General features: G+C 42.6%; 1 protein-coding gene across 4 annotated transcripts in view; it reads right to left on the bottom strand.

The window, feature by feature from the left end:
- adgrg6 (adhesion G protein-coupled receptor G6) overlaps positions 1-23,291 on the bottom strand; it is a 101,666-nt gene that overhangs the window by 48,209 nt on the left and 30,166 nt on the right. For 2 of the 4 annotated variants that reach the window (XM_084952340.1, XM_084952342.1), the window contains exons 3-8: positions 13,894-14,241; positions 11,101-11,240; positions 10,587-10,866; positions 9,911-10,087; positions 7,622-7,669; positions 1,175-1,240 (exon numbers count right to left, since the gene is read on the bottom strand). In XM_084952340.1, the coding sequence (XP_084808466.1) occupies positions 1,175-1,240; positions 7,622-7,669; positions 9,911-10,087; positions 10,587-10,866; positions 11,101-11,240; positions 13,894-14,241 (1,059 nt within the window). The remainder of the gene's footprint in view (positions 1-1,174; positions 1,241-7,621; positions 7,670-9,910; positions 10,088-10,586; positions 10,867-11,100; positions 11,241-13,893; positions 14,242-23,291) is intronic. The other 2 variants (XM_084952341.1, XM_084952343.1) reach the window with 2 other exon arrangements.

The following is a 23,291-nucleotide window of genomic DNA, read 5'->3' as shown; positions in this document are numbered from 1 at the left end:
AGATTCACTTTTGTGTTCTTCACTTCTGTCTAAGCTCTAATGAACTTTGACTGGTGTGAGCGTGTCTGTCACTGTGATCTGGACTAAGCAACCAGATGTAACAGAAAAGGTAAAGTCAGTGACTCATTAAGACAAAATTTTACAGCTGATTTTGTTGTGAGACCTACGGAGACCTACCTGCAATAGTCTTTTACCATTTTTACTTTATAATAAAAATGATGTATGAAATTATGCAGACTCTGAAGCAATTTTGTGAAAAGATGTTTTCATTTAAAGGAAGAACTGATCAAAAATGTTCGTTGTCATTTGTGTTTTACATATGATTTCACTAGCTGGGCCCACGTCCTCATTTTAGGTTTGACAGCGTTTTAGTAGGTAAAAGTGAATGCTTTGACATGAATTGAGCTGCGGTTTGGGGAAGGCCTCGAAGGGGACTGGCAGATCCCCATACACTAAATAGAAATGAAGAAGTTAAAGAATTGAGAACAGGGAGGGAGGGTGGGGCACGTAAACAAGAATGAACAGCTTGCAGAAGTGGGGGAACCTATATACCAGGGGTCCCCAATCCCAGTCCACGAGGGCCGGTGTCCCTGCAGGTTTTAGATGTGTCTTTGATCCATCACAGCTGATTTAAATGGATAAATTATCTCCTCAACATGTCTTGGAGTTCTCCAGAGGCCTGGTAATGAACTAATCATGTGATTCAGGTGTGTTGACCCCAGGTGAGATCTAAAACCTGCAGGGATACTGGCCCTCGTGGACTGGGATTGGAGACCCCTGCTATATACAGTAGATGACAACCGGAAGGAGCGTGTTTGGAAGCGTGGTCCTGCTCCTGAAATTCCGATACATAATCTCCAATAGTTGGCGTTACCCAACATAATGATGTTATCTGTATTTGTCTTTTTGTTTCTGGTTCTTTGGTCCAAGAAGAAGAGTATGCATGACCACAGACAGTAATACATTATCGTTTGATAAACTTCGATTTAACAAACTGATTGAATTTACTTATTAAAGATTCCTGGCAACACCTTTTTCTTTACAATGAAAATGCTCAAATGCTCGGTGCGAGTCTGGCCGTGAACATCACACACAACAAACAACAACAGAGGACGTTCACGGAGGGAAAGCGGTCTTTTCAGCCATTGTGTCAAAGAGTGTGATCGTTTCGTACCTGGGCAGCCCAGCGCAGATGGGTCACAGTTATTATTGAGGGTTGCGTTGCTCACTGGGAAGACGCCTGGGAGGAGAGGAGGAAAGATTTTTAGTCTGATAAACACAATGAAATCTTTACACTGGTTAATGCTCAACTCTGTTAAGATTTTTTTATTTTAGAAAAAATAATCGCAAAGTATAAAAAAAATATTTAAAATAAAGTAAAAGAAATGAAAAAAAAAGTTGATGTAAAAAAAACCCCAGACTCATATAATGACGTCATATTTTAAGCTCACATGTCAATCTTTACACCGTTACACTGATCACAGTCTGATGTTAGCATGTTTCTGCGTGACTTATATCACCAACACCTCCTGGAAAGCCACATCAGACATGATGGTTGCTAAGATACCAAAAAGTCCAGGTTGGTTTAGGTCATTTAGCTCTGTTGTCCATGCAGCGCTCCTTTGCCACGACCCTGAACCAGGAACTCTGACCTGCTACCCCATCTGTCCTTTCTGTCGTGTGAAAGAAGGTGTATGTGTGTGTGTGTGTGTGTGTGTGTGTGTATACCAGTCTGACGCAGCAGACCTGGCTGCATCCGTCCGGCTCAGTTTTGGGTTTTTATACTAACAGTTATGTGATCAAGGTTCAACCCAAGTGCCTGAAGTGCTTATCCATTTCTGGCTTGTAATGAGCTGAAGCCTATCCCAGCATGCATTGGACATGAAGTGGGGTACACACTGAACAGAGTGCCAGACGGGTAACATAATCTTCTATTTCTCAAAGTGTTTGCTGCTTGTTTAAGAAAGTTTCCCATACCATTTTAATGGCGTGCAGATTTCTAATCAATCGGACTTTGTGGTCTGTGGTGGGTGCAGATTGGTTGCTTGCACAGATCGAGCCCTCAAAGTTATATTTCAGGGACAGTCTGTCTAACCAACTGTGTGCTTACTGCAGCCAAAAATCAAGCGCTCCTCAAGTACTTTGGCCATTTGAAATGTAACCCCGAGCCTGGCTGCAGCCCACACATGCTGCATATTCACAGACCATTCAGCAGAGTGGGTGGACGGGCAGACGGAGAAAGCTGAGACTTTGTTTGAGAGGAATGTGTTCGAGAGATGTCAGCAAATCATCGCAGCATTCAGCTGAGTGAAAAAGCAGGAATTCAGTAATCGTGGATAGCATGTGGATCAAAAGAGGTGAGGAGGGCTGAGGATTGTGCCCAGTCATAATCTACCTCCAGCTCTCTCCCTTCGTCCTCTTTTTTAACCTAACACTCTGACTGACTGTCACCTTCTCTTCTGTCGCTTCGGTTTTTCTGTGCTGCCCTCGCTTTTCCATTTTCTCCCCTTCCTGTTCTTTTCACAACCTCAGCACAACGAATCTCCCATTTTCTACTCCGTGTGCTTCTATTACCTCTTTTCTATTTTCCTCAGTGTACTGTAGCAGACAGATAATCCACGGTCTCTTTTTCACAGTACAGAAGTGAGAGGAAGCAAATGGGGGGAGATGGAGATTGGGCTCTTTAGGAACAGGATACCACAGCCCACTTATTGGTCTGGACTACTTTTGTTGGTTTGGACAAGTTAGCTCCAATGAAAGGAAACTTTACTTCACAGCAGTATTCCTCTAAACCAGCAGTTTTGCCAGTTTGGTGTTTGTCTGAACCAAGTCTGTTACCTCACCCCTTTTCAACACCTTTGGCAGAAACCGGACCGTGAGCCAGAACTTAAAGCCTAACCTCAGTCCTAGACCTCATCAAAGCTCGGGTTTGGGAGTCAGCAGGCTAAACAAGTTAGTCTAGGTGCCCATGCATCCAAAAACATCAACCTCCTTTGGGAGGATGTAACGCATATCAGTAGATCCTGATCAGATGCCTAAATCCCCTTACAGTAAAATGAAAATGAGCAGTTCTAGTTTGAGCTCCTCGTCCTGTCTCCAAGACCAGCCTGATGACCCTAACAGAACCAAATCTCCCACAGACAGCAAGAACCCTGAAAACCTTAAGCTTATGACCCTCTCCAGTCAGGCTTCACGTTCACATGCCCACTGCCTATTTCAAGTATGCGAGTATCAGACAACTTTCGTTCATGAGCTGTACTTTAGCCGTCTCCGTTTTCCAGCTTTGCGTCGTATTGTACTCCGTCTCATTTTGAAGTTGTTCTTATGTGTTATGTGGCTGTGCTGTCTCCAGTGTCTGACTAGCAACAACTGAACTGCTGATGTCAAACTCCGCCCCATCCTGACATGATAGGATGGGGCAAGGTCTCACAGTGGCTTCACCCGTAAAAAACCCTAGTGATGGCAATGACCCACGCCTTTTTTCCCACCTCGGCTCGTTATTTGATAATAGTGTGCCAACCACCACATGCGTTCTGTTTAGAACTTAAGCGTCATGGATCAAAGGTGGAACATCTTCACAAAAGTCCAGCAACTTTCTTTTTCCATCACGTGAATCTAAGAGAGAAGATAAAATCATGGCTCCTCTGAGGTGTGCAAATGTTCTTCAGCACTAACTGTGCTGACAGTGATCGTGTCCATGTCCTATATTTTATTTTGACTTTTGCCTCTTGTTCTGTTTTCTGATTCTCCTCTTGTCTCTGTGCAGGATGTTGTGATTGGAGATTAAAAGCAGCATCGTGCTGATAAGCAGATATGCCGAGCCCGTTAACAGCACAAAGTGTTGGGCCAGAAAGAGTGGAGGCAGATGAAGAAAATAGTCACTGGTAATGAGCTTTAATTTAACTTGCTAGACAACTAAATTGCTTTGCCATTATTGTCAAAATATATGATAGGAAAAAGCACGAAGAGATTCACAGTTATTTTTTCAGCGACGCTTAATCATTTGTCCACATGAAGCATATCTGAATTTGAGACAAACAAAAACACAAGCGATCTGTTCTCATAGCAGCTCAAAATGCAAATTTCCTTTCGTTGTCAGCAAAGGCGCTTATGTTCGCCCTGTATGGCTTCATCAGGGCGTCGCCGTGCTGACAGTAGCTCATGAACTGTAATTAATACGATGACTCGGCACAGGACAGCGCACCATAACTCACCGTGATAAGTGGAAAACATGTTTATACTCGAGAGCTGTTTGTCCATATTTATGGGCACCAGATGCGGTTAAAGTAATATTGTGCAGCATTTTCATATAAACCAGCAGTTGACACTTGTAATAACACTGTGGCATGTTAACCAATATTCAGCTTGCTGAAGCTTTTCCATGTGAGTGCCTGGCTGGATTTTACTTGGGAAAAAATACCCATGTTCCTCTCTGAGCTGGCAAAGACGAACCGAGATTTAAATTCTCTCTCTGCGGTCTGGCAGGATGGCAGATGACTTCAAGGCACCCTGTAGAACAGCTCTCATATGAAGCCGTGTTTTGTTTCTGAATATTTCCCCAATGAATACACATAGCTTTGCTTTTGCTTGTTCACAGGAACCATCCACACTGCACTTCTAAATTAATGTGCATTATTTTCAGGCCATAAAACATACGGTCCACTGTGTCAAATTAAAAGAACACCACTCTGTGAATAAGTCCTTGCAGCAACACGATTAGCAGCTTGTAGGTGCCTGCCCCCCCCCGGCATCAATAGGAGATGAAAGACAAGCTGACGTGCAAACACACACACATGCACATGCATGTACGATATAAACTGTATGAGCACATAGCCTCCATCACCACTGGCCTCATTAACAGACCAGAGAGCCACATAAACCTGGTTTGGCCAGCGGCTCTCTGCTAGGCTCATAAAAAAGGAAAGAGCATTTTCAGGTAAACAAAATCAACAGCACTTTTCTCCGTGGAGACATAAACAAGTGTGAAGTGTACTTGGAACAAAAGCGTCCCCACAGACATCATTAATAAAAAATATTTAGTTTTAGTTTAACAGTCACCATTTTTATGCTTCAAAGGACAGAACATCCAGTTTTTGTTTCATTATAAAGTTTTTAGATAGATAGATAGATAGATAGATAGATAGATAGATAGATAGATAGATAGATAGATACACGGACTTTGTTTTTTTTCTGTCAAATCATCCTCCATTTCTACACATGACAGAGATATCTTGTAGAAGTCGCTTAAGGTATGAAGTAGAGATGGTGATGGCAGTTTATTGCCTTTGAGTGTATTTCTTCATTGCTATTGTCACTGACAGTACAGCTAAAAAGTAGGTGAAAAAAAGGCAAAGCCAAAGATGACATCATCAAATGGTGATGAAAACCACACAAAATCAAAGTCCACTGAAGCTCTGGCAGGTAAATCCAGCACTCTGTGCTCACCAGCACTGTCCACATACTGAAGGCTATATGAACCCTCCTCCTAAAGTGGAAGAAAACATGCTACAACACAAAAATATAATTCAGGGTGAACTGTTCATCTGAATAGGATGGGCACCAACAAACTGTACCCTCAGAAGTGAGCACACAGTCAGTGAAAACATCATTACAGAGGACTGTTTAGTTTTAGCAGCGTGTCTAAAAAACTGTCCGTTTGCTTACAGCTCAGCAAAGATGGTTGAGACTTTTTTTTCTTAATGCCTGTAGCTTGTTAGCCAAACATGCAAATATTAGCATGAAGCCTGCATGTTTAAGAGCTCTGCGACCTTCAGATGGGACCTCACGTGTCTGCTCTGATCCTTTCCTGTGCATCTCCATCGGGCTCAGACTAAAACACAACAGTTTACTCAGTTAATCCTTAAACTGTGGCTGCTGATCAGAAACACTAACACTCCAATGCTCAGTGACTCTCAGTGTTCCCTCTCTGGACAGTGTCCACGGCCAGCATTACTGCACGCTGTCCTCTGTTACACAAAGACGTTTTGAGACCTGTTTGAAGGACTAATTTCATTTCCCCAACATACTGGACCAAGTATGAGAGTATGATGTAAATCTAACTGCTTCATTCCACTTCATGGAATGAACTTTTTCTTTCCAAGCACGTACAAAGCGCTTTTTAACTATATAATAAATTACATGAAGAACACGGAGGCGGGGGGTCAACGGGCGGCCAGGGCCACTTTCACTTCTAAGAACTCATTTTAAATGATTATTTATTTAAATAATAAAACACAGCTTTGTGTGGAACTGTGTCTCTCTGGGAGTTCACAAACAGTTTTTAGTGTATACACTTAATTATTATTTATTAATTATCAATAAGCTTTATCAATACAGAACAATCAATTATTCCTGACTCGCCTCAAAAATGTCTAATTCAGTGACAATTAAAGATCACATAACTAAAATTCCTGAACATTAATTAAACTTAATAATAGTAAAGACATTAACAGAGAGGTCACTGCAAACAGCTGGATCACCACCAAATAAGGACAGATGATTTAAAATCTGGAGCTCAATAATTATTCAGTTTTTAAGCAAAAATCTAAAATATTTGCTTGTTTTGTCCAAAAATCTAAAGACGCATCACATTTTTCTTCAATGAATGACAGCGAATGAAATTAAAAAGATTCCAGGGCTTTTCAGACTTTTCCAAACCTTTCCACTGCTGTCACTGCTTCTGTGTAAATGGCATTTATGTGTATCTGAATCCATTCGCACAAGCTGTGACCTGCATTTGAACCTCTGCTACACAAACCTGTGAATGAGTGTGACATCAAATCATTTCTAATCTCCGAGCAGCAGACATCTGCGAATGCGGACTCCCAACACATTTTATTCTCCAGACTAATCCTCTGTTTGTGTTTCCTCCTGCTGCAATTATCCAGTTTCCCTGTAGGGACCAATTAAGTTCATGTCATGTTTATTTATTACTAATTCTGCTGCGATTGCTGCTGAGCAAAATGCGGAAGGCCAGCTGCAGCAAATGTGATCATCTAGGGATACGAGCAAAAGTTACTTTCATTATGAATTAATCTATTGATACGATTACTGATGTTTAATTTATAACATGTGAAAGAAGAGACTTTAATGGTGTTTTAATCCTGGGAACCTCTGGATACTGATGATGTAATGAAAAAAAGAGTTTAGTTTACCTAACAATGCATTTCTGTATCGCTGGATGATTCGGCTGCAGGGTTTTGACAGTATTTAATGCACAGAGAAGAGATGCGTGTTGCATCTGTACAGTATATGGATGCGGATTGCCAAAAAAACATCCTGGTAAAGTCAAGGCTTCAAAGTACATCCGGAAATTGATGGAAGATGCCACAGAGCATAATCTACAGCTTTCATACACAGCTGATAATCTGAACCTATAATAATCTGAGAATAACATATACAGAACCTTTAAATAACTGCTGCTGGGGAAGATTTTGTTTTGTGATTATGTTTTGCTGATGTCATTTGATTTTTCTACATTAAAGAAACATGAATCCAAAGGCTGCCATGTTAGAATGATAAAAGGAGACTGTTACATATTCCAGTTCATGCATTAGCACAAGCCAACACACACATAAACTCACACTCACACAGGTGCACACAAGGTGTTAGCAGCACTCACCACTAGCTGGCGCAGTAGTTGTTAAGTGAATACAATGAGGGTAGCAAACTGTGAAGAGAGGGACAGGTTAGTGGGCACGAGTTCCAAAACAATACAGACAAGAATCATTGGAGAGATCTGTAAATGCAAATGTGAGGTTGACACACTTAATAAACAAAAGACAGAAAGTAAGTCATCAGTCACTCAGGCAGCGTTTAATCTTCAGAACAACAGTCAAACCAGCGTAGGTGGTCTGAAGCTCCAGGAATTAGGCAGATCCCTCAAAATCAAAAGTGCGTGTCTGCAGATGTGTGGAGGTTACCCGAAATGGAAATGCCTGCAGTCTTAAACACTTTCTTATGTGTTTTCCATCTACTTACTGATTTAACTGACTGAAGTGTTGATGTCGCTCTGAAGCTTGTTGTGCACTGTGTGCTGCACCATGTCAAAGCTGTAACATGAAAAACCTCACTCATGTCTCGGTCTATAAAGTCTCTGTATGTGTGGATCTCACAGATAAAGTTTCAGGTACAGCTAAAGTGAATGCCCCCACTCCCCGGAAAAAATAATAATGTCAGCTTCTTACTGTAAACGCAGGACAATATGGAAGCTTAGTGCAGAATCATGCATTTCTGAAAAACCACCACAAGTCTCAGAGGTAAACAGGCATGCACACACACACACACACACAGACACAGAAGGCTCTTTCTCCAGTGGGTACAGTGTTGGCTGGAATTTCACTAAAACCGCTGTGGCTAACCTCCTGTGGCTATACGCTCGTTTACAAAGCTTTAACTAGGAGGTACTACACTGTCGGGGCGCGCACACATGCACACACACACAAGTACACACAGGTTTGTACCAGTGGGTGTGTGTATGTGTGCAAAACATGCTAATAAAAACAGTGAGAAATCTTTAATAACTGAGTCATTTAAATGTACATGCCTCCATTCGGAGCGGTACAGTAGCACACATCTGTGTCGGTGTGTTTCACCAGCCAAGTGGGTTTGTGGACCAGAGCAGGAATCACAGCGATTTCTGATCAGCAGCCAAACAGGTTGCTGGAGCTGATTAAGTCACCAGACGCCGCTAAAATCTACCAGAATTTGGCTGAAGTCTGGTTCTAATTTTCCATGCTGATAGCAAACAGACTGAAGCGCTGACTGAAGAGTACCTGGAGGTGTGTGTGTGTGGGAGAGACATGCGACTTCTTGGTGCCACAGTAAATGGGAAGAAAAATGTTTTCATGGCAACGTTTAGTGTGCACACTCAGCAAATATGATGTGTTAGAACGTCTCTCGGCTCTTCCTGACTCCTCTGTGTGGACCGCTGGTTCCAGCTAAAGAACAGAGTTTGAGTTTTTTAGTTTCTTCTTCGTGTTTCAGCTTTTCCACATTTGCTCAGTCTAATGTTGTAAATCAAAGAAACGTGTCAGCGCGGCTTCTCGATTTAACCGCCTTTTTTCTGTGTGTTGTGGCAGGCTGTGGGTAATGTAATGCTGACAATGATTCAGACCTCTGGGTCGGACGCCACCGCGGTGACGCAGCCCGGTTGACTTGAAACACAATGCTTCCTAGTGTGAAACACGAGGTGTGAGCAGAAGCTTACGGGAACGCTCTATGCAAATGAAAAGCCTCATTTAAATGTGCCTGGTTTTAGCGCCGCTGCTATTCTTAGAGTCCCTCTGTGATGCCTGCGGGATCTCTCTAAAAGAGTCAAATTGGTCATCATTCAACTTCGGTTTCATTTTTCGGGAAGTGGGCAACGATGCAGCGAATCTGCCAAGCGGTTTAGATCGTGACTGAAGATGGCGATGTGTCGGTGCAGCCAAAAATCTCCTTCACAGTCAGAGTGCTGTGTGCGCAGATGCCTCAGGGGTCTCGTTCATCGCAGAACAGCCAATACATGATTTAAAAACATGGCGATCGTGCTCCTGCTCTCACTCATTGCCGTCTGGCTCAGAATGTGCCGATCCTGGCATTGATCCTTCATTAAAAATTTGGATCGTGTTCGAGGTCTGTTTAGATGGCGAAGTGTCAGACTGGACTTCCAGGGAGTGATCTAAGATTAGCAGCTGGATGTGCAGAGAAAAAAACTTTCTGATCGCTGCTCATGCAGTAAAAAAGTCAAATAAAAAAGTTCTCTCCTTTTTGCACATTTCCATCCAGTGACCCAGTTCAGGCCTCCTGGCAGGTCAGTGTGACATCCCTGACCTGCAACACACGTGGCTCTATCACAGCCCATGCAACACCCCCCTGTTCCCGCCATCGTGCTTGTTTAATCACATTTTGATTTCTTTCATGTACTCACTGCAGCTGAGCGAGGTGTTCGTCTGGGCCAGAGAGGCCGGGATGGTCCAGTAGCTGTTGTCCCAGTCGATGACATTCCCCCTGTGGTCACACTTTAATGCGCCGAGCTGCTGAATGGACATGGCGTAATCCCACAGCCGCAGGTTGTAGATGTTCCCATCGAAGCTCTGCTGCTGACCTGAACAAATCCCAGAAAAACAGCACTGAGCATTGCAGAAATGTATTCATTTATTTTCCTCTAAGATCACAATAATAATTCCACATCCTCAAAGTATGCAGTTACATCAATGTCTGCTTAGGTAGAAGCGAGTTAGTAATGAGCTCAGCACCATAGAGCAGGGCTTGAGACTTTCCCGCTTACTAACAGAAGTGACTGCATCACTTATCAAACCAAGGTTGCTGTATGTGACATCACAGGGCACCATGAAATGTCACGCAGAGAATCAGCATTCCAGGTTGGGGTTATTTTTTTTTTGCTTTAATATTCTGTCTACGAGTGTGTTTCATCCATTTTATCCTTTAATGCACAGTTTCACATCTCTTAATCCTGCAGATCCCCAAACCTGTGATTACCGGGTGGTGAAGTTTCTCTGCAGAATGTCTTTAAAGTGGTTTGACACTTTACGTGCACGTCTAACAAAATGCATCAAAAACATAAAACTCGTATTGGAGCTTACTTCCTATCCGGAATTCTCCCCCAGCCTGCACGGAGTGTCCGGTGGAGCTGGAGCAGGCCTTGGCCCAGTAGTTCCCATTGAAGTAAACAGCCACACGTCCATTTGATGATGTCCAGAGGACACAGAAGGACTTCATGGAGTTAGTGAAGTCAGATGGTAAGATGATGTTGTCTATTGGACAGACCACTCCATCGACCACCATCTTCATCCCCGTGCCATCGGAACCAAGACTCAGCAACATGGCGCTGCTGTTGTTGGAGTAAGTGAAGATCCATTCTTTCTGTTCAGGGAACGAGAACAATAGCTAACACGAACTTGCTGTGGTGGGATGAATAACACACATGTGCGTATAAATTAAATAATTTAAAGCCCCTAAACGGGTCTATTTTCTTATGATTTGACTTACTTAAGACTGAAGCTGTAAAAAAAAGTTAATGAAATAAAGAAATAAATGACTAAATGGAGTTTAGTCAAATCAAAAAGATTTAAAATTATCTGTGACGTTTATCCAGACCTGTTTCAGGCTGGTGCGCTCCACCTCGAAGCATATGGTCAGCTGACTCAGCGCAGGGATGGAAACAGAATTGGCAACCTTGGTGATCTGCCCGACGCCGCTGCTCATCTTGATCTTCTGGTTCCTCAGGGCCACAGCAACTAAAACGCAGAGACGGACATTGAGAAGAAGGAAGGACGAGAAGTAAAGACAAAAGACGAGAAAAGTAAAAAGGAGGAAAGAAACAGGAAAGAAGCAAGCAACAGCAAAAGGAAACAAGGTGAAAGAGCAAAAAGAATAAAAGAAAATTCAGGAAAAATTCAAGATTCAGGATAAAAAAGGAAAAAAGACAGAAATGAAATAAAAGACAAAATTCCAGAACAAAAGCACCAAAGAATGAAAGAGAGTAAAAATAACAAAAATAGAAAGTAGGAGAAGCAAAAAATGTAAAGAGATAAAAAAAAAAGAAATCCAGAAATTCAATCAAGGAAAGAAAGAAATGTTTAAAAAAGAAAAAAAAAAGAAAAGGACAAAAACGGGAGTGAAAACTCAGAATCACAGAAGGGAAAATTAACGAGTCTTTGACTGGTTTTTCAGTTTAAACAGGTCAAATCAAAACTCGATTTCACCCAACAAAGCTAATTATTATTGTTCAGATGTGATTTGGTGATAATATTTGCTTCATGTGCTGAACTTTTTAAATGAAAGTTTGACTGAAAAAAGCAAAGCGGTGACGATGAGTCTGAGTTTGACTCTCAGAAAACAAACGTTTTATCCACAAGCAGCTCCTAACCAGGACCTCAGCCTTTCTCGAGTGTCACGTCAAACAACGTTTCTCAGCAGGAGAGCGGCTCTGGCTGGAGCTGTCATCTCTCACTGCTCACTGGAAAAGCGCTCAAATACGACTACACAGCAAACATGCATGAAGGCAGGTACACACGGTGCATCAACACACTGCAACAGCGTTGGGTCAGTCGGTGACACATCGGACTGTGACGGAGACGCTCCGGTCTCTTGACTGCACGATAACCTAAAAACATGCACCTTCAGTCAGACTGTACATGAACTCATACAGCTAAAGTCAGGAGGCTGGCCTCCAGCAAGGAGACAATGTAGTTTCCAAGTGCAATTCAGCCTCTCATACAAACCAGGAAATTGATTGACTGATTATACTTTTTATCACTGATGAAACAACTGGTGTGGAAACACTTCCCTCTGTTTTTATCACAAAAACCTTTAGATGATAAATGTTTCTGATTTAGGAACAGCTTTGTTGTCATGGTGTTAAGCTGGAGCTAGGAGCTGTACACAGGCATTGATGGCAGGTGTCTTAACGTCTTGGTGAATGAAGAGTAGGGAGTGCAATGGCACTGGACACCTGGTACTAAACAAAGCCTTTCCACTCTCCAGTCCTATGTCCAACATTTCCTGGGCCGACAAACTGCCCTGAAATCCATGCTAAGCTAATGCTATATGTTATCTGCACCTGTTGGTTCATCCAGAGACCGTGAGGCCTCTTCACATGATTTAAGGCTTTATGCCAGGGGTGTCAAACTCATTTTACAGCAAACTTTGACCTTAAGTGGGCCAGTTATGTGTTTAATTGATTTCTTTCTTTGCTGTGACAAAGAAAGAAATCTGTCAGCGCAACTCTTTGGACTTAAACTGTAAGAAATAAATATGTAAAATTGCAGAAAAAGTTCTGCTAGCCCATTTTCGATACTGTCCATTAGATTTTAACTCTAGTCTTAAAAAAGAGATTTTTATGGTAGAAAGTGAAAAACAGAAACCTTTCTGTTTTTCACTGAGGTTTTATTAGAGACAAAGCTACGTGTTTTGTTATTTGGCAGAATTTGTGAAAGTTGAAATTTCTTCGGAATTGAACAGCAGAAATGAGGTTGCAACATCAGAATCTGCGAGACGTCAGCACTGATGGTGTGTCCATGTATATGCCGTCGGGTGAACGCGCCGTACTTTGTGTTTACATCTTTTTGCAGAGTCTGTTTACCTGTTCTTTCATCGTTTGCTGTTTCAGCTGTTTGGTGGTCGTTAAAATGGTTTTGTGAGCTTTTAGCTGAGATTCTGACGTTCCCGTGGATACCACACACGTCTATGTTTAAATAACAGATCTCTGTACATCACATTAAACCAGATGTTCTCCCTCTCGTCTCCGGTAACGGGGCATTGGGGTTCAGCGGGTTAATTGTTTATCGTACTGTAAATTACTTTGTGCGGTACGAACGGCCATAAAGGAGTTTTTTTTATATGTATCATTCCTATCAAATTAAAGTCCTGCCCCCGTCCGCATGGATTCTCAGCAGGGCTATCAATAACTGACATATGAAATTATCTCATAGGCTGGATATAATTGTATGGCGGATGTGGCCAGCGGGCCGTACATTTGACACCCCTGCTTTACTTGCTGGTTTTTACCAGTTTGAAACTTTGCAGTATGCTGCACACATACACCCTACATCTGTGAGTACATAAACACTGGCTGGTTGTTGGACTGCTAATGGTCGGCTGCAAAGATTTCACGTCAGCAAACCAAAGTGGGTTCACACCTGCGTGAGAAAAACCTCCTGGACCAAATTCTCCTTGATTAAACACTGTGTGTTACATGTGACAATGGTGCTTTTGGTCAGAGTTTAGTGAGCAGAGCATTTGTAATCCTCATACTGTAACATCGGCCCTTTGATGTAACCAAATGAGCCGTCCTTGTCACCAAACCCATCCTCAAACTCTTATTGTTTAATGCCTGACTTAGTTAAGACACAGCTGAAGATCAGGACCCTGTTGGCGGCTTTCACCTACCATGTTGGAAGCTAACTCTGAAGCCTTTCTTCTGCACACTGAAGTCGGAGGTAAAAGACAGCACCATCTGGTTCCCCGTTGAGTTTAGCGTCAGCCCGTTGGCCGTCAGACCACAGAACACAACTTCAGCGCTGCCTGTATTCACCTTCACCCAGTCATAGATGCATCCCGGCGCCTCCTCCAGTTCAAAGTCCAGGAAGGACAGCTGGATAATGAAGCCGGTGGGGGCCTGCATGATCCACCTACAGTTGTACGAATTGGGGTATCTCTGGGGATAGCACGGTGATGTGATTTCTCCCCGGGCCTCCGTTAGCACCAGGTTACAGTTTGTGGAGGCGCAGCCCAGTACTGGGGGTGATAAATTCATGAGTGTTCACACTGTGACAACCTTCAATGAGGCAGCAACATAACGGAGACAGGACGCTTAGTAAACAAGGACACGGGGATAAGAATGAGACAAAGAGTACAGGACTACAAGGCCATAAGACGTGAAACAGACAGGGAACAGACATATTTCATACAATCTTTAGAAGTCAAAAGGCAAAGTAGTTCTCACGGACAAACGCAGCCCAGTCAGCCAGTCAGGGATCAAGAAAGGTTTTCAAGAAGGACTCAGAAGACAAACCCAGTACGTTTTATTGTTGTTTACAGGACAAGAAGATAAGATGCAAGAAGAGTAGTTCAGGAGTAATCTTGGAGCAATTGCACTTCAGTTATGAGCCAGAACAACTCGTGCAGTTAATCCAGAGTGTAATCAGTCAAACTAGCAGACTGACACCACAACCAGACTCTTGCAAGTTTACATTGAAAACACACAAGCATGCACATGCAAAGTGAGTGAGTCACCCTTGTTTCAAGAAGCAGTCAAATTCTTAATTTTTAAACAAAAATGTGAAAATCTTGGCAGAAAAAAAAACAAGAGCAGCTGTGTTCAGTTCTCTGAGATCCAAAGAAAACCACTTTCATTTAAAGGTACCGATACATGCTGCACTTCGGCCGGCTGAGATTCCATATTTAAGTTAATATAAAGTCATATTTCACATTTTCACATCCCGGTAACGGGGCCACGTATAGCCCTATCCACCTCCAACCGTAAAATGTTGGCTGTTAATGGAGCTTGATTTAAATTTTTCTAAACATGAAACATGTTGGCCTTCATCGTCCTTAACAACAGCTGGAAACAAGAATGTTTCCTGAGGAAAAAAAATAATAACAGACAAGAGCTGAAATGGAAAGTGGAAAGAATGGTTTGCCTCTCTCGCTCGGGGCAACAATGGCCTCCGTTGATCTCAGGCTCGGCCTTTGCGGCAGCCAAAACCACAGCCAACGTCAGAAACGCCAGCATGCACGTGCACGCGTCTCAGAGCCCTCACTCCAATAAGAAAAACTTGGCGGTGTAACATTTCTCACAGTCGTCTTATTTCATATTCATATGTTTTACTGCAGAAACTGACAGCTCCGCGCCTCGCTCATGGGAACAGAAGCAGATGAGGTGAAGCTCACGCATCATTCTGGTAAATGTTTTTAACCAAGTGCAGCAGACTTAAAATTACGAGCAGCTGAAACAATTGTGGCATGTTGCCAGATCCTGAAACGCTTTCAGGCTTCTATAGCGCTGCTTAAATCAAAATAAGGAGACAGCTGCTCAAACAGCTAAATCATGGCCGCTAATCCTTTGAGCCACCAGTCATAACATGAAAAAGGAGTCATTTAAAATCATTTAAATGCATTTAAATAAGCGAATTGCCACATATTTACCTCCTTTCACAAATATTTGTACGTATGAGTGACCTGAGGAAGGGGTCAGTGTTTCTCTGCTAATGGAACATCCTCGACATGATGCTTCTTCACGGATTCCCAAAAACACACATAAGGAGTCTTTGCAGAGTGCTGTGTTACTGTTACTCAATCAGAGTAGGTGTTCCCCAGCCTTCACATCCAATTGGTCGATCAAATGCACGAGCCTAGCTCAGGCATATCCTCGGACACGCCTACCATCCACAGCAATGGTCAAGGAGTATTTAGGAATCTCCCAGCTGTGTCCTTTAGAGACCTCTGCCTAAGAAACCGTGATCACCTTCGTGCTTCATGTTTTTTTAATTCTGTGGATTCAGGGTTTGTTTAAACTGTGACGAGGCTATTTGCCTATCTGGTGATCAGTGATTTCAGAGGACACGGGACACAAAAACCTGCACTTACACAATCACCACTCACGGGTGGTGACAAACTCTTGCTGACTGTGTCCCAAAAATGGTTTTAAATGCTTTCTGCCACTGTAAGCCATACTCCTGCTGTGCTTCTGCCTTTTAATGCACCTGGCATTGGCTGAATTGAAAAGTTGAAACCGTGGAGCGTGAGGTTATATCCCCCCCATTCATTCCACCCCTCTCTCCTTGAGTCATTTATGTTCTACAAGCAATTTACTGAAGGCATGCTGAACATGTCGGATCAACAGAGGGTGATGTAGGATTTCTATGCTGACAGAAATACACATGCAGACTCTGACTGCACAGGTGCACGCAAACACATTCACAGCACACATGGCAAATTTATGCACAAAAATTCCACTCCTCCTAAGTGTGCGTGTGTGTGTGTGAGTGTGTGTCTCAGCTAAACCTTTTGCTCCCATTAAAGTTGTTCAGCGTGAAATTTTAGGAACATTTGGCTGTAACATCAAAAAGCACAGCTTTTTTCCTCCCTTCCACTAATGGAAAAGCTAGACGCTGCCACACGATTCAGAAAACAGCTTCACTCTCTCTCTCTTTCCCAGCTCTGCTTCTCTCTCTCTCTTCCTCTCTCTCTCTCTCTCTCTCTCTCACACACACACACACACACAAAATGAGTGTTTCCCCATGTCTCTTGGGGAGTGTAGACTTTTCTTGGTGAAACCCTCCATCTCTCCTGATTCCCTGATTTCATTCAGGGTAGGCTTTGTGTCTGTGGAAGGGGGGAGGGGGGGCGCATTTGTAAGTCGCACAGTTCATCCCTCAAAAGCCTAAAAGCTGCCTCTCAAGTTTCTGGCAGTACAACTTCACATTTCTCTGGATTCTCTCGTCTCCAACTCAGCTTTACAAGCTGTGAACAGCCGACCCTCCCGATTGACTCTAATGGCTGGACCCTCATCAGCCAACATTTTAATATTCAGCCATAATATTTTTAAATTCACTAACTGATTTGATTATCTCACCAACACTAACAAGATGCTGACGCTCTCCCTGAGTGCACTCTAAGTGTCCAAATACCATTGGTCTGACCCGTCCTTCTGTTTGACTGCAGCTGGTCTGAGTGTCGATATCTTCAAGATCAGAGCAGCGAAGGCAGGGAAAAAAAAGGTTTCATGTTTTCAGCCTGAATATCAAACTACAAGGCTCACAGACTCTGACGCTTCTCTTTCATGTCTCTTCAGCACACTGCCTGCACAATGTGCTGGCTGAATATAGCAGGATGCCCTGGACATTGTTTATTCAATGGATTTAAAGGTGCTGGGTGTAATTCACTTACACTGGCATAATTAGTAATTTCCTGTCCAAATGTTCCTTCAGTTTCCAAGATCAAAGACGGCAACATCAGTGACAGTCAAAATGTCTTTCAGCTCCAATAAAACAGTCAGTGAGGCTGGTCTCTTTAACATCCAGGCGTCCGTGAAACAGGGCTTGAGCAGAGTTAGGAGGCAGCAGAAAGTCACAAAACTAGCTGATATCTCAAGATGTTACACCATGTTTTCACTAAAGTATTACTAAAAAAACCAAAAAACTATAGCACTATAATCAGGGATGTCACCAAAACCAATATTTACATTACCTTTCAGTACTAAAATTCTGAAAACATGACAGTACTTTGTTTTTTGCCAGATAGGGTTGTTAAAAGAGAGTGATATTTGGGTACCAATAAAGATTACTATCAAATTAGATGCTTTTCATTTCATTCATTTTCAACAACATACCAACAGTGCTAATCTTTGGCTACGTTCACACTGCAGGCGAAAGCGCATCAAATCCGATTTTTTTGACCCTATGCGACCATATCCGATCATGGTATGACAGTGTGAACAGCGCAAATCCGATATTTTCAAATCCGATCTGGGTCACTTTCGTATGTGGTACTGAATCCGATACATATCCGATGTTTTAGAAAGCGTCTGCTGTTTGAACGGTCATGTCGCATTAAATCCGTCTTTTACGTCACCGACACAAGACAGACGCCAATTATCAGCGCCAGAGAAGCGCCCCAGAAGACATCGCCATCCCGTGTAGATGTTAGTGAAACATACAGAAAATGGGAACATTTTATTTGTACTGTATAATCTGCAGATTCTGACAGAAATCTGCAACTATCCTTTGAAGCACCGCTCCTCTCTTAAACAGCAATAAGGATCATTATTAGGTTATTTATTTTGTTATTTACATAATAATGTAACTTAAAGCAAAAATTGGGAAACGTAAAGTCCGAAGTCTTTATATTAACGGCCATCTGTCAAACAATACTGTTTGCTCTGGGTCTAAACAGAGCGCGTTGTGTGTGAAGTCTTCTTTTGCGCATGCGGGCCACTTTGAGCGTTCACACTAGAGCGCGTTTGCTGTCGCATTTTATTTGTAGTGTGAACACGCAGACAAAAAAATCGGATTTGATCAAAAAATCGGAATTGAGCATTAAGACCTGCAGTGTGAACGTAGCTTTAGTCTCCTCCATCTGACACACAGCCCCTCCCCCCACTAGCAGCTGAACACACAGGCAACATCTTAAATACAGATACTCTGGTATTTAAGAGGAAGTTCAGTAGTCCACTGTTACGTGCCAAGAGATGTGGCTTTGCTTTTGTGTTCTTTTTACCTTTCAGGTGTCAAGCCTCCACCTATTGGCCAGTTCAAAGTTGACTGGCATGTGTCTATTGGCTGGTCTAGGCACAGTGGGCCAATCACTCTCCGGGGATCACTACAAATGAGCAGCTCCCTGGCCAGCTGGTGGCTGCTGCTTTATGACAAACATTTGTGAAAAGGCTTCTTTGTATTGTGTGTGGTGGGAGACTGGACAGGTAAGCTGGGGTACCCTATACACTGGCTGCAGTTTTAAACCACCACGCACACAATACAAAGAAGCCTTTTCACAAATGTTTGTCATAAAGCAGAAGCCAGTAGCCACCAGCTGGCCAGGGAGCTGCTCATTTGTAGTGATTCCCGGAGAGTGATTGGCCCACTGTGCCTAGACCAGCCAATAGACATATGCCAGTCAACTTTGAACTGGCCAATAGGTGGACGCTTGACACCTGAAAGGTAAAAAGAACACAAAAGCAAAGCCACATCTCTTGGCACGTAACATCCACAAAGCTCCCATTTCAACAACACTAAAGTATAAAACAGTTCAGAAATATTAACAACACCTTAATGTGAAGTTATCATTAAGAGAGGTGGCTAATATTACAAAGATCATCTTAATATTACTGTCATGGCCTGGGTCATCAGACCCAGAGCTCATGTATTTCTTGTATATGTTTATTTTTCCGCATGTTATGTTTTGGTGGTTTTCTATTCCTTTTTGTCCTCCTTCTCCCTGTGTGCTCCCGGAGGTTTTGGGGTCGCTGAGGGGACTGCGACCCGGAAGTGTTCCCGCACTGGAGGCTGCCGCACCTGCCGCTCGTTAGCCTTCACCAGCTGCAGTTGATGGCCTCATGATGAGCGTCCTTTCTAAGAAGGCGGAGCTCCAGTCGGCGCGGGATTATACTAAGTCAAACCTGTAAAGTGCCTCTGTCGATGAGTGTGTTTGTGATTGACATAGCTACTGAAGGTTGCCTGCTGAGCTGTGTGTGTTTTTGTGTCACCAGGAGTCGGGAATCAGGTTTTGGAGTTGTCACTTTTTCACTGTTATGGACACGTGCACTGTGTGGGATTCACAGAGGAATCGCCACGGGAGCCACAGCGCTGGATTTGCATATAGTTGTTGTTTTTGTCCACTCACCATAAATAAATCCACTGTCCTTCACTAAAAGAGTCTCGCGTTTGGGCCCTACTTTCCTCAACTCCACGGTCCACCTTCGCTGACCGTGACAGTTACTCATTGTTGTAGGATAACAGCTATTTGTTTCTCTCAAAATTTTTGATCAGACATGTGAGAAATCTACTAGCAAACAGACAGAAACAGAAGTAGTCTACCAGGTCTGCATGATCAGCACTGAAGAATGAAGCCAAACCCACCAAACACACAGGAAGTAAACTGGGCTCAATAAATTTGCACAAACATGTATATATATTGAATGACTCTTCAATTTGTTACCTGTTGTGTCTAAAATGGGATCAACTATTGTTTGGTGTTGAGTTTGAATTCCTAATATCATGAAACACCTACTTACAACTACTATTAGTAGTTGCAGTAGTATGCTGGTATAAACACCAGAACAGGGAAGATAGAGGATGAGAGTGAAATTAATTAATCATTACAGTGTGTTCATATACTTCAGCAATACACAGGGTCTCTGTATGTGAGCAAACCAAACATCCTTGGCCTGTATCTCATAAAGAGCATCTCCTGCTTCGAAGGAAGCACGGCTGTGCATGGCACACTGAAAACACTGCAGACCCATTAAACCAGCTCCTGTCCTCACATCTGTCCCGCATTACTTCTGTACACAGTGACAGCCCTGCCAGCTCTGCCACCATCTTCATGCAATTATCCTTCATCTTTTCCTCATCAGCCACTGAATACTCTCTCTATAACATTATACAGTAAAAACAAATCAACACTTTGCAGCAAGAGAATGATTTTCCAAATAAAAAGACAGGAGACTTCAATTTCCCTCTTCAAAGTCAAAGTCAAAATAAACTTTATTGTCTTGAGGACGAAGCCGAAAGTTCAGCTGCAAGGGTGAGGTGTTCCAATGCTGAACAGCACCAGTGGAAGAAATGATCACAGAAATTATGAAATCATTTCAAAAGAGTAGGGCAGTTTACTACACAAGCACAAGATTCCACAGATGGCTGCAAACATATTTTCATATTTGTTTGTTTTAAAAGGATCCCTCCAGTTTATTCAGGCTGCTGGAAATAGCAAACCATCAATTGTGCTGTTGAGGTCTGCTGAATCTGTGGTTTGTTTTAAACAACTGCTGAAAGCTCTTCTTTATGGTTTAGCCTTCCTTTAATCTTCCCCCATTACTTTCGACCATAGTTTGCATCTCTTTGCATGTTTGTGTGTATGTTGGAGTGAATGGTTTATTATGTGCTTGTATGTTGAAGTGTGTATACTTATCTTTAACGTGCAATAAACATTTGTCAAATTACAAATGGCTTGCTTTAGTAGAAACTAGATTTTTCCCTAAACGCAACAAAAGATGGAGTAAAAACAACAAAAAATGGTACAAAGACACAGTGCTCTTTATTAGCATTTTCAGAAGGTTAACAGTCCATCATGTGAAACAGGCTTGTATGAAATTAAAAGCCAGCGACGCACACATCCTCCAACCACACACACCCATATTTTGCTCCATTGCGGTTTATTTCACACCTCAAACATTGGAAGGAAAAAACAGGTAGTAATAAAATAAACTACTAACTCTTTTACGCTACGTCCGCACCTACACGGGTATTTTTGAAAACGCCCCTGTTTCGTCCACACGTAAACGGCGTTTCGAATCACCGAAAACTGAGATTTTTTTAAAACTCCTTTTTTGCGTTTCCGTGTGGACGAGGAATCTAATGACATGTTGTTTTTTTCATCCTTTTACTGTGTCAGCCGTTTGCGTCTGGCACTTCCGTCAAGAAGTTGTGGTGTAAGTGTGAAATGACTTTACAGGTACAGCCTTAATATTCAAAAACTGTGTTTGGAACATTTCTGTTGGCTGAGGCGGGACTATCCGGTTGTTAAGTGATGACGTGACGAATCCTACTTCCGGGCCTAAAGTAGTCTGCATTTAATATGGCTTTTGTGTTGTTAACATGTTTAATGTTTTGTATTTTCTTCTATTTAATCTCAAAAAGCTCCTAAAACAGTCAGTGATCACTGTTGACCTCCCTCGGCTTTTATTACCGCTAATCATTTATTTAAGCTCAGTTTTTAAAACCTTAGGATGTAACTACAGCCCAGCCCATGCAGCAGTATATGAATGACTAACCTCGTATTGTGGATGGATTATCTCAGTTGTTCTCCTGGCTGAAGTTTGGTCCTTTTACAGTATCCTGCCATGCGATTACATTTGTTCCTGACCACCGAGAACACTCACGTTAACTTTTATCGAGTGGACAAAAAGTTAGCTTGTTTATATTATGCTAACATAGCTGTGTCGCTAGCGGTCACGTAACACATCCTTATATACCAGCTAGCCAAACTTCAGTAATCCTACAAACGTCACTGCTGTTTAGTTTTCTGTCTTCATTTAAGTTGGAAGTGATAACAGAGCTGTACATTTTAATTTGTTTCCAAAACCCCGCAGTAAGGACATGCTATATTGTATTTAGATAGAAGCTAGCGAGCTAACTTCCTGCTAACTTCTAACTCCGTTAAATGTCATAAATTCCGTTTTTATGGATGCCTGGATGTTAAACTCAATTGTTACACCTGGTAGAGCAGAATGCTGATCATTTTATTAAAGATGAAAGACTTTAGACAGTTTTTCAACTCTCAGTAATGCCATAGTGATCGTTTGATATATGGACCTGCAGCGGAGTTTAGGCCCAGACACGGCTAGTGACGTCAGACTTAACAACCGGATAGGCCTCAGTGTCAGCCGGTATGTACGTACACAGTCACACCTTTGTAGGTAAACAGATTCACACGGCTCTGAATCAGACACCCTGGGACAACCTCAGCAGCTGGATCAATCAAACCTAAACCTTTCTCTTTTCTCTGCTTGCCTCTTATTAATGTGATGACATTTCTCTGGCAGCTCCATGCAGCTGATAAACCCTGACGTGTGTGTGTGTGTGTGCGTGTGTGTGTGTTTAGTGGTGGGTGTGGGTGTATTCGCCAATCAGGAAAAAAAGCAGAACAGCAGACAGGAAGTCCACCCATGCAAATATGACTGTGCTGATAAGCAAATGTGGGAAATGAGGAGAGATTTGTTTCACAATAATCTGCTAGAGTGATACAATGACTTCAGGGTGGGAGGGGCCGAGGAGTGACACACTTCACTGCGCAGCGTTCTTCTTCCTGCTCGTCTTTGCTGTTCTTACTTCTCTTTTTCCTCTTTTCTTCTCCTTTTGTTCCCCCCCCTCTGTCTTATTCTCCCTTCTACTCTTGTTTCCTTTCCTTTTTTCTCCAGTCCATCCATCTTCCCTTCTCTCTCACTTTCCATCAGTTTGCTCAACTTTCCTTGCTTTGTTTCCTGTTGTCGTACCTCACACGTAATCCTTCTTTCTTTTCCTCTTTCATCTTTTTACTTTTCTTGTTTCCCTTTCTCTTCTTCGGTTTCC

This window comes from Perissodus microlepis, chromosome 15 (genome assembly GCF_051167445.1).
Source record: "Perissodus microlepis isolate ML-2025 ecotype Zambia chromosome 15, ASM5116744v1, whole genome shotgun sequence".
NCBI classification, from domain to species: domain Eukaryota; kingdom Metazoa; phylum Chordata; class Actinopteri; order Cichliformes; family Cichlidae; genus Perissodus; species Perissodus microlepis.
The sequence above is the reverse complement of the archived record's forward strand: the minus strand, read 5'-3'. Positions and strand labels throughout refer to the sequence as shown.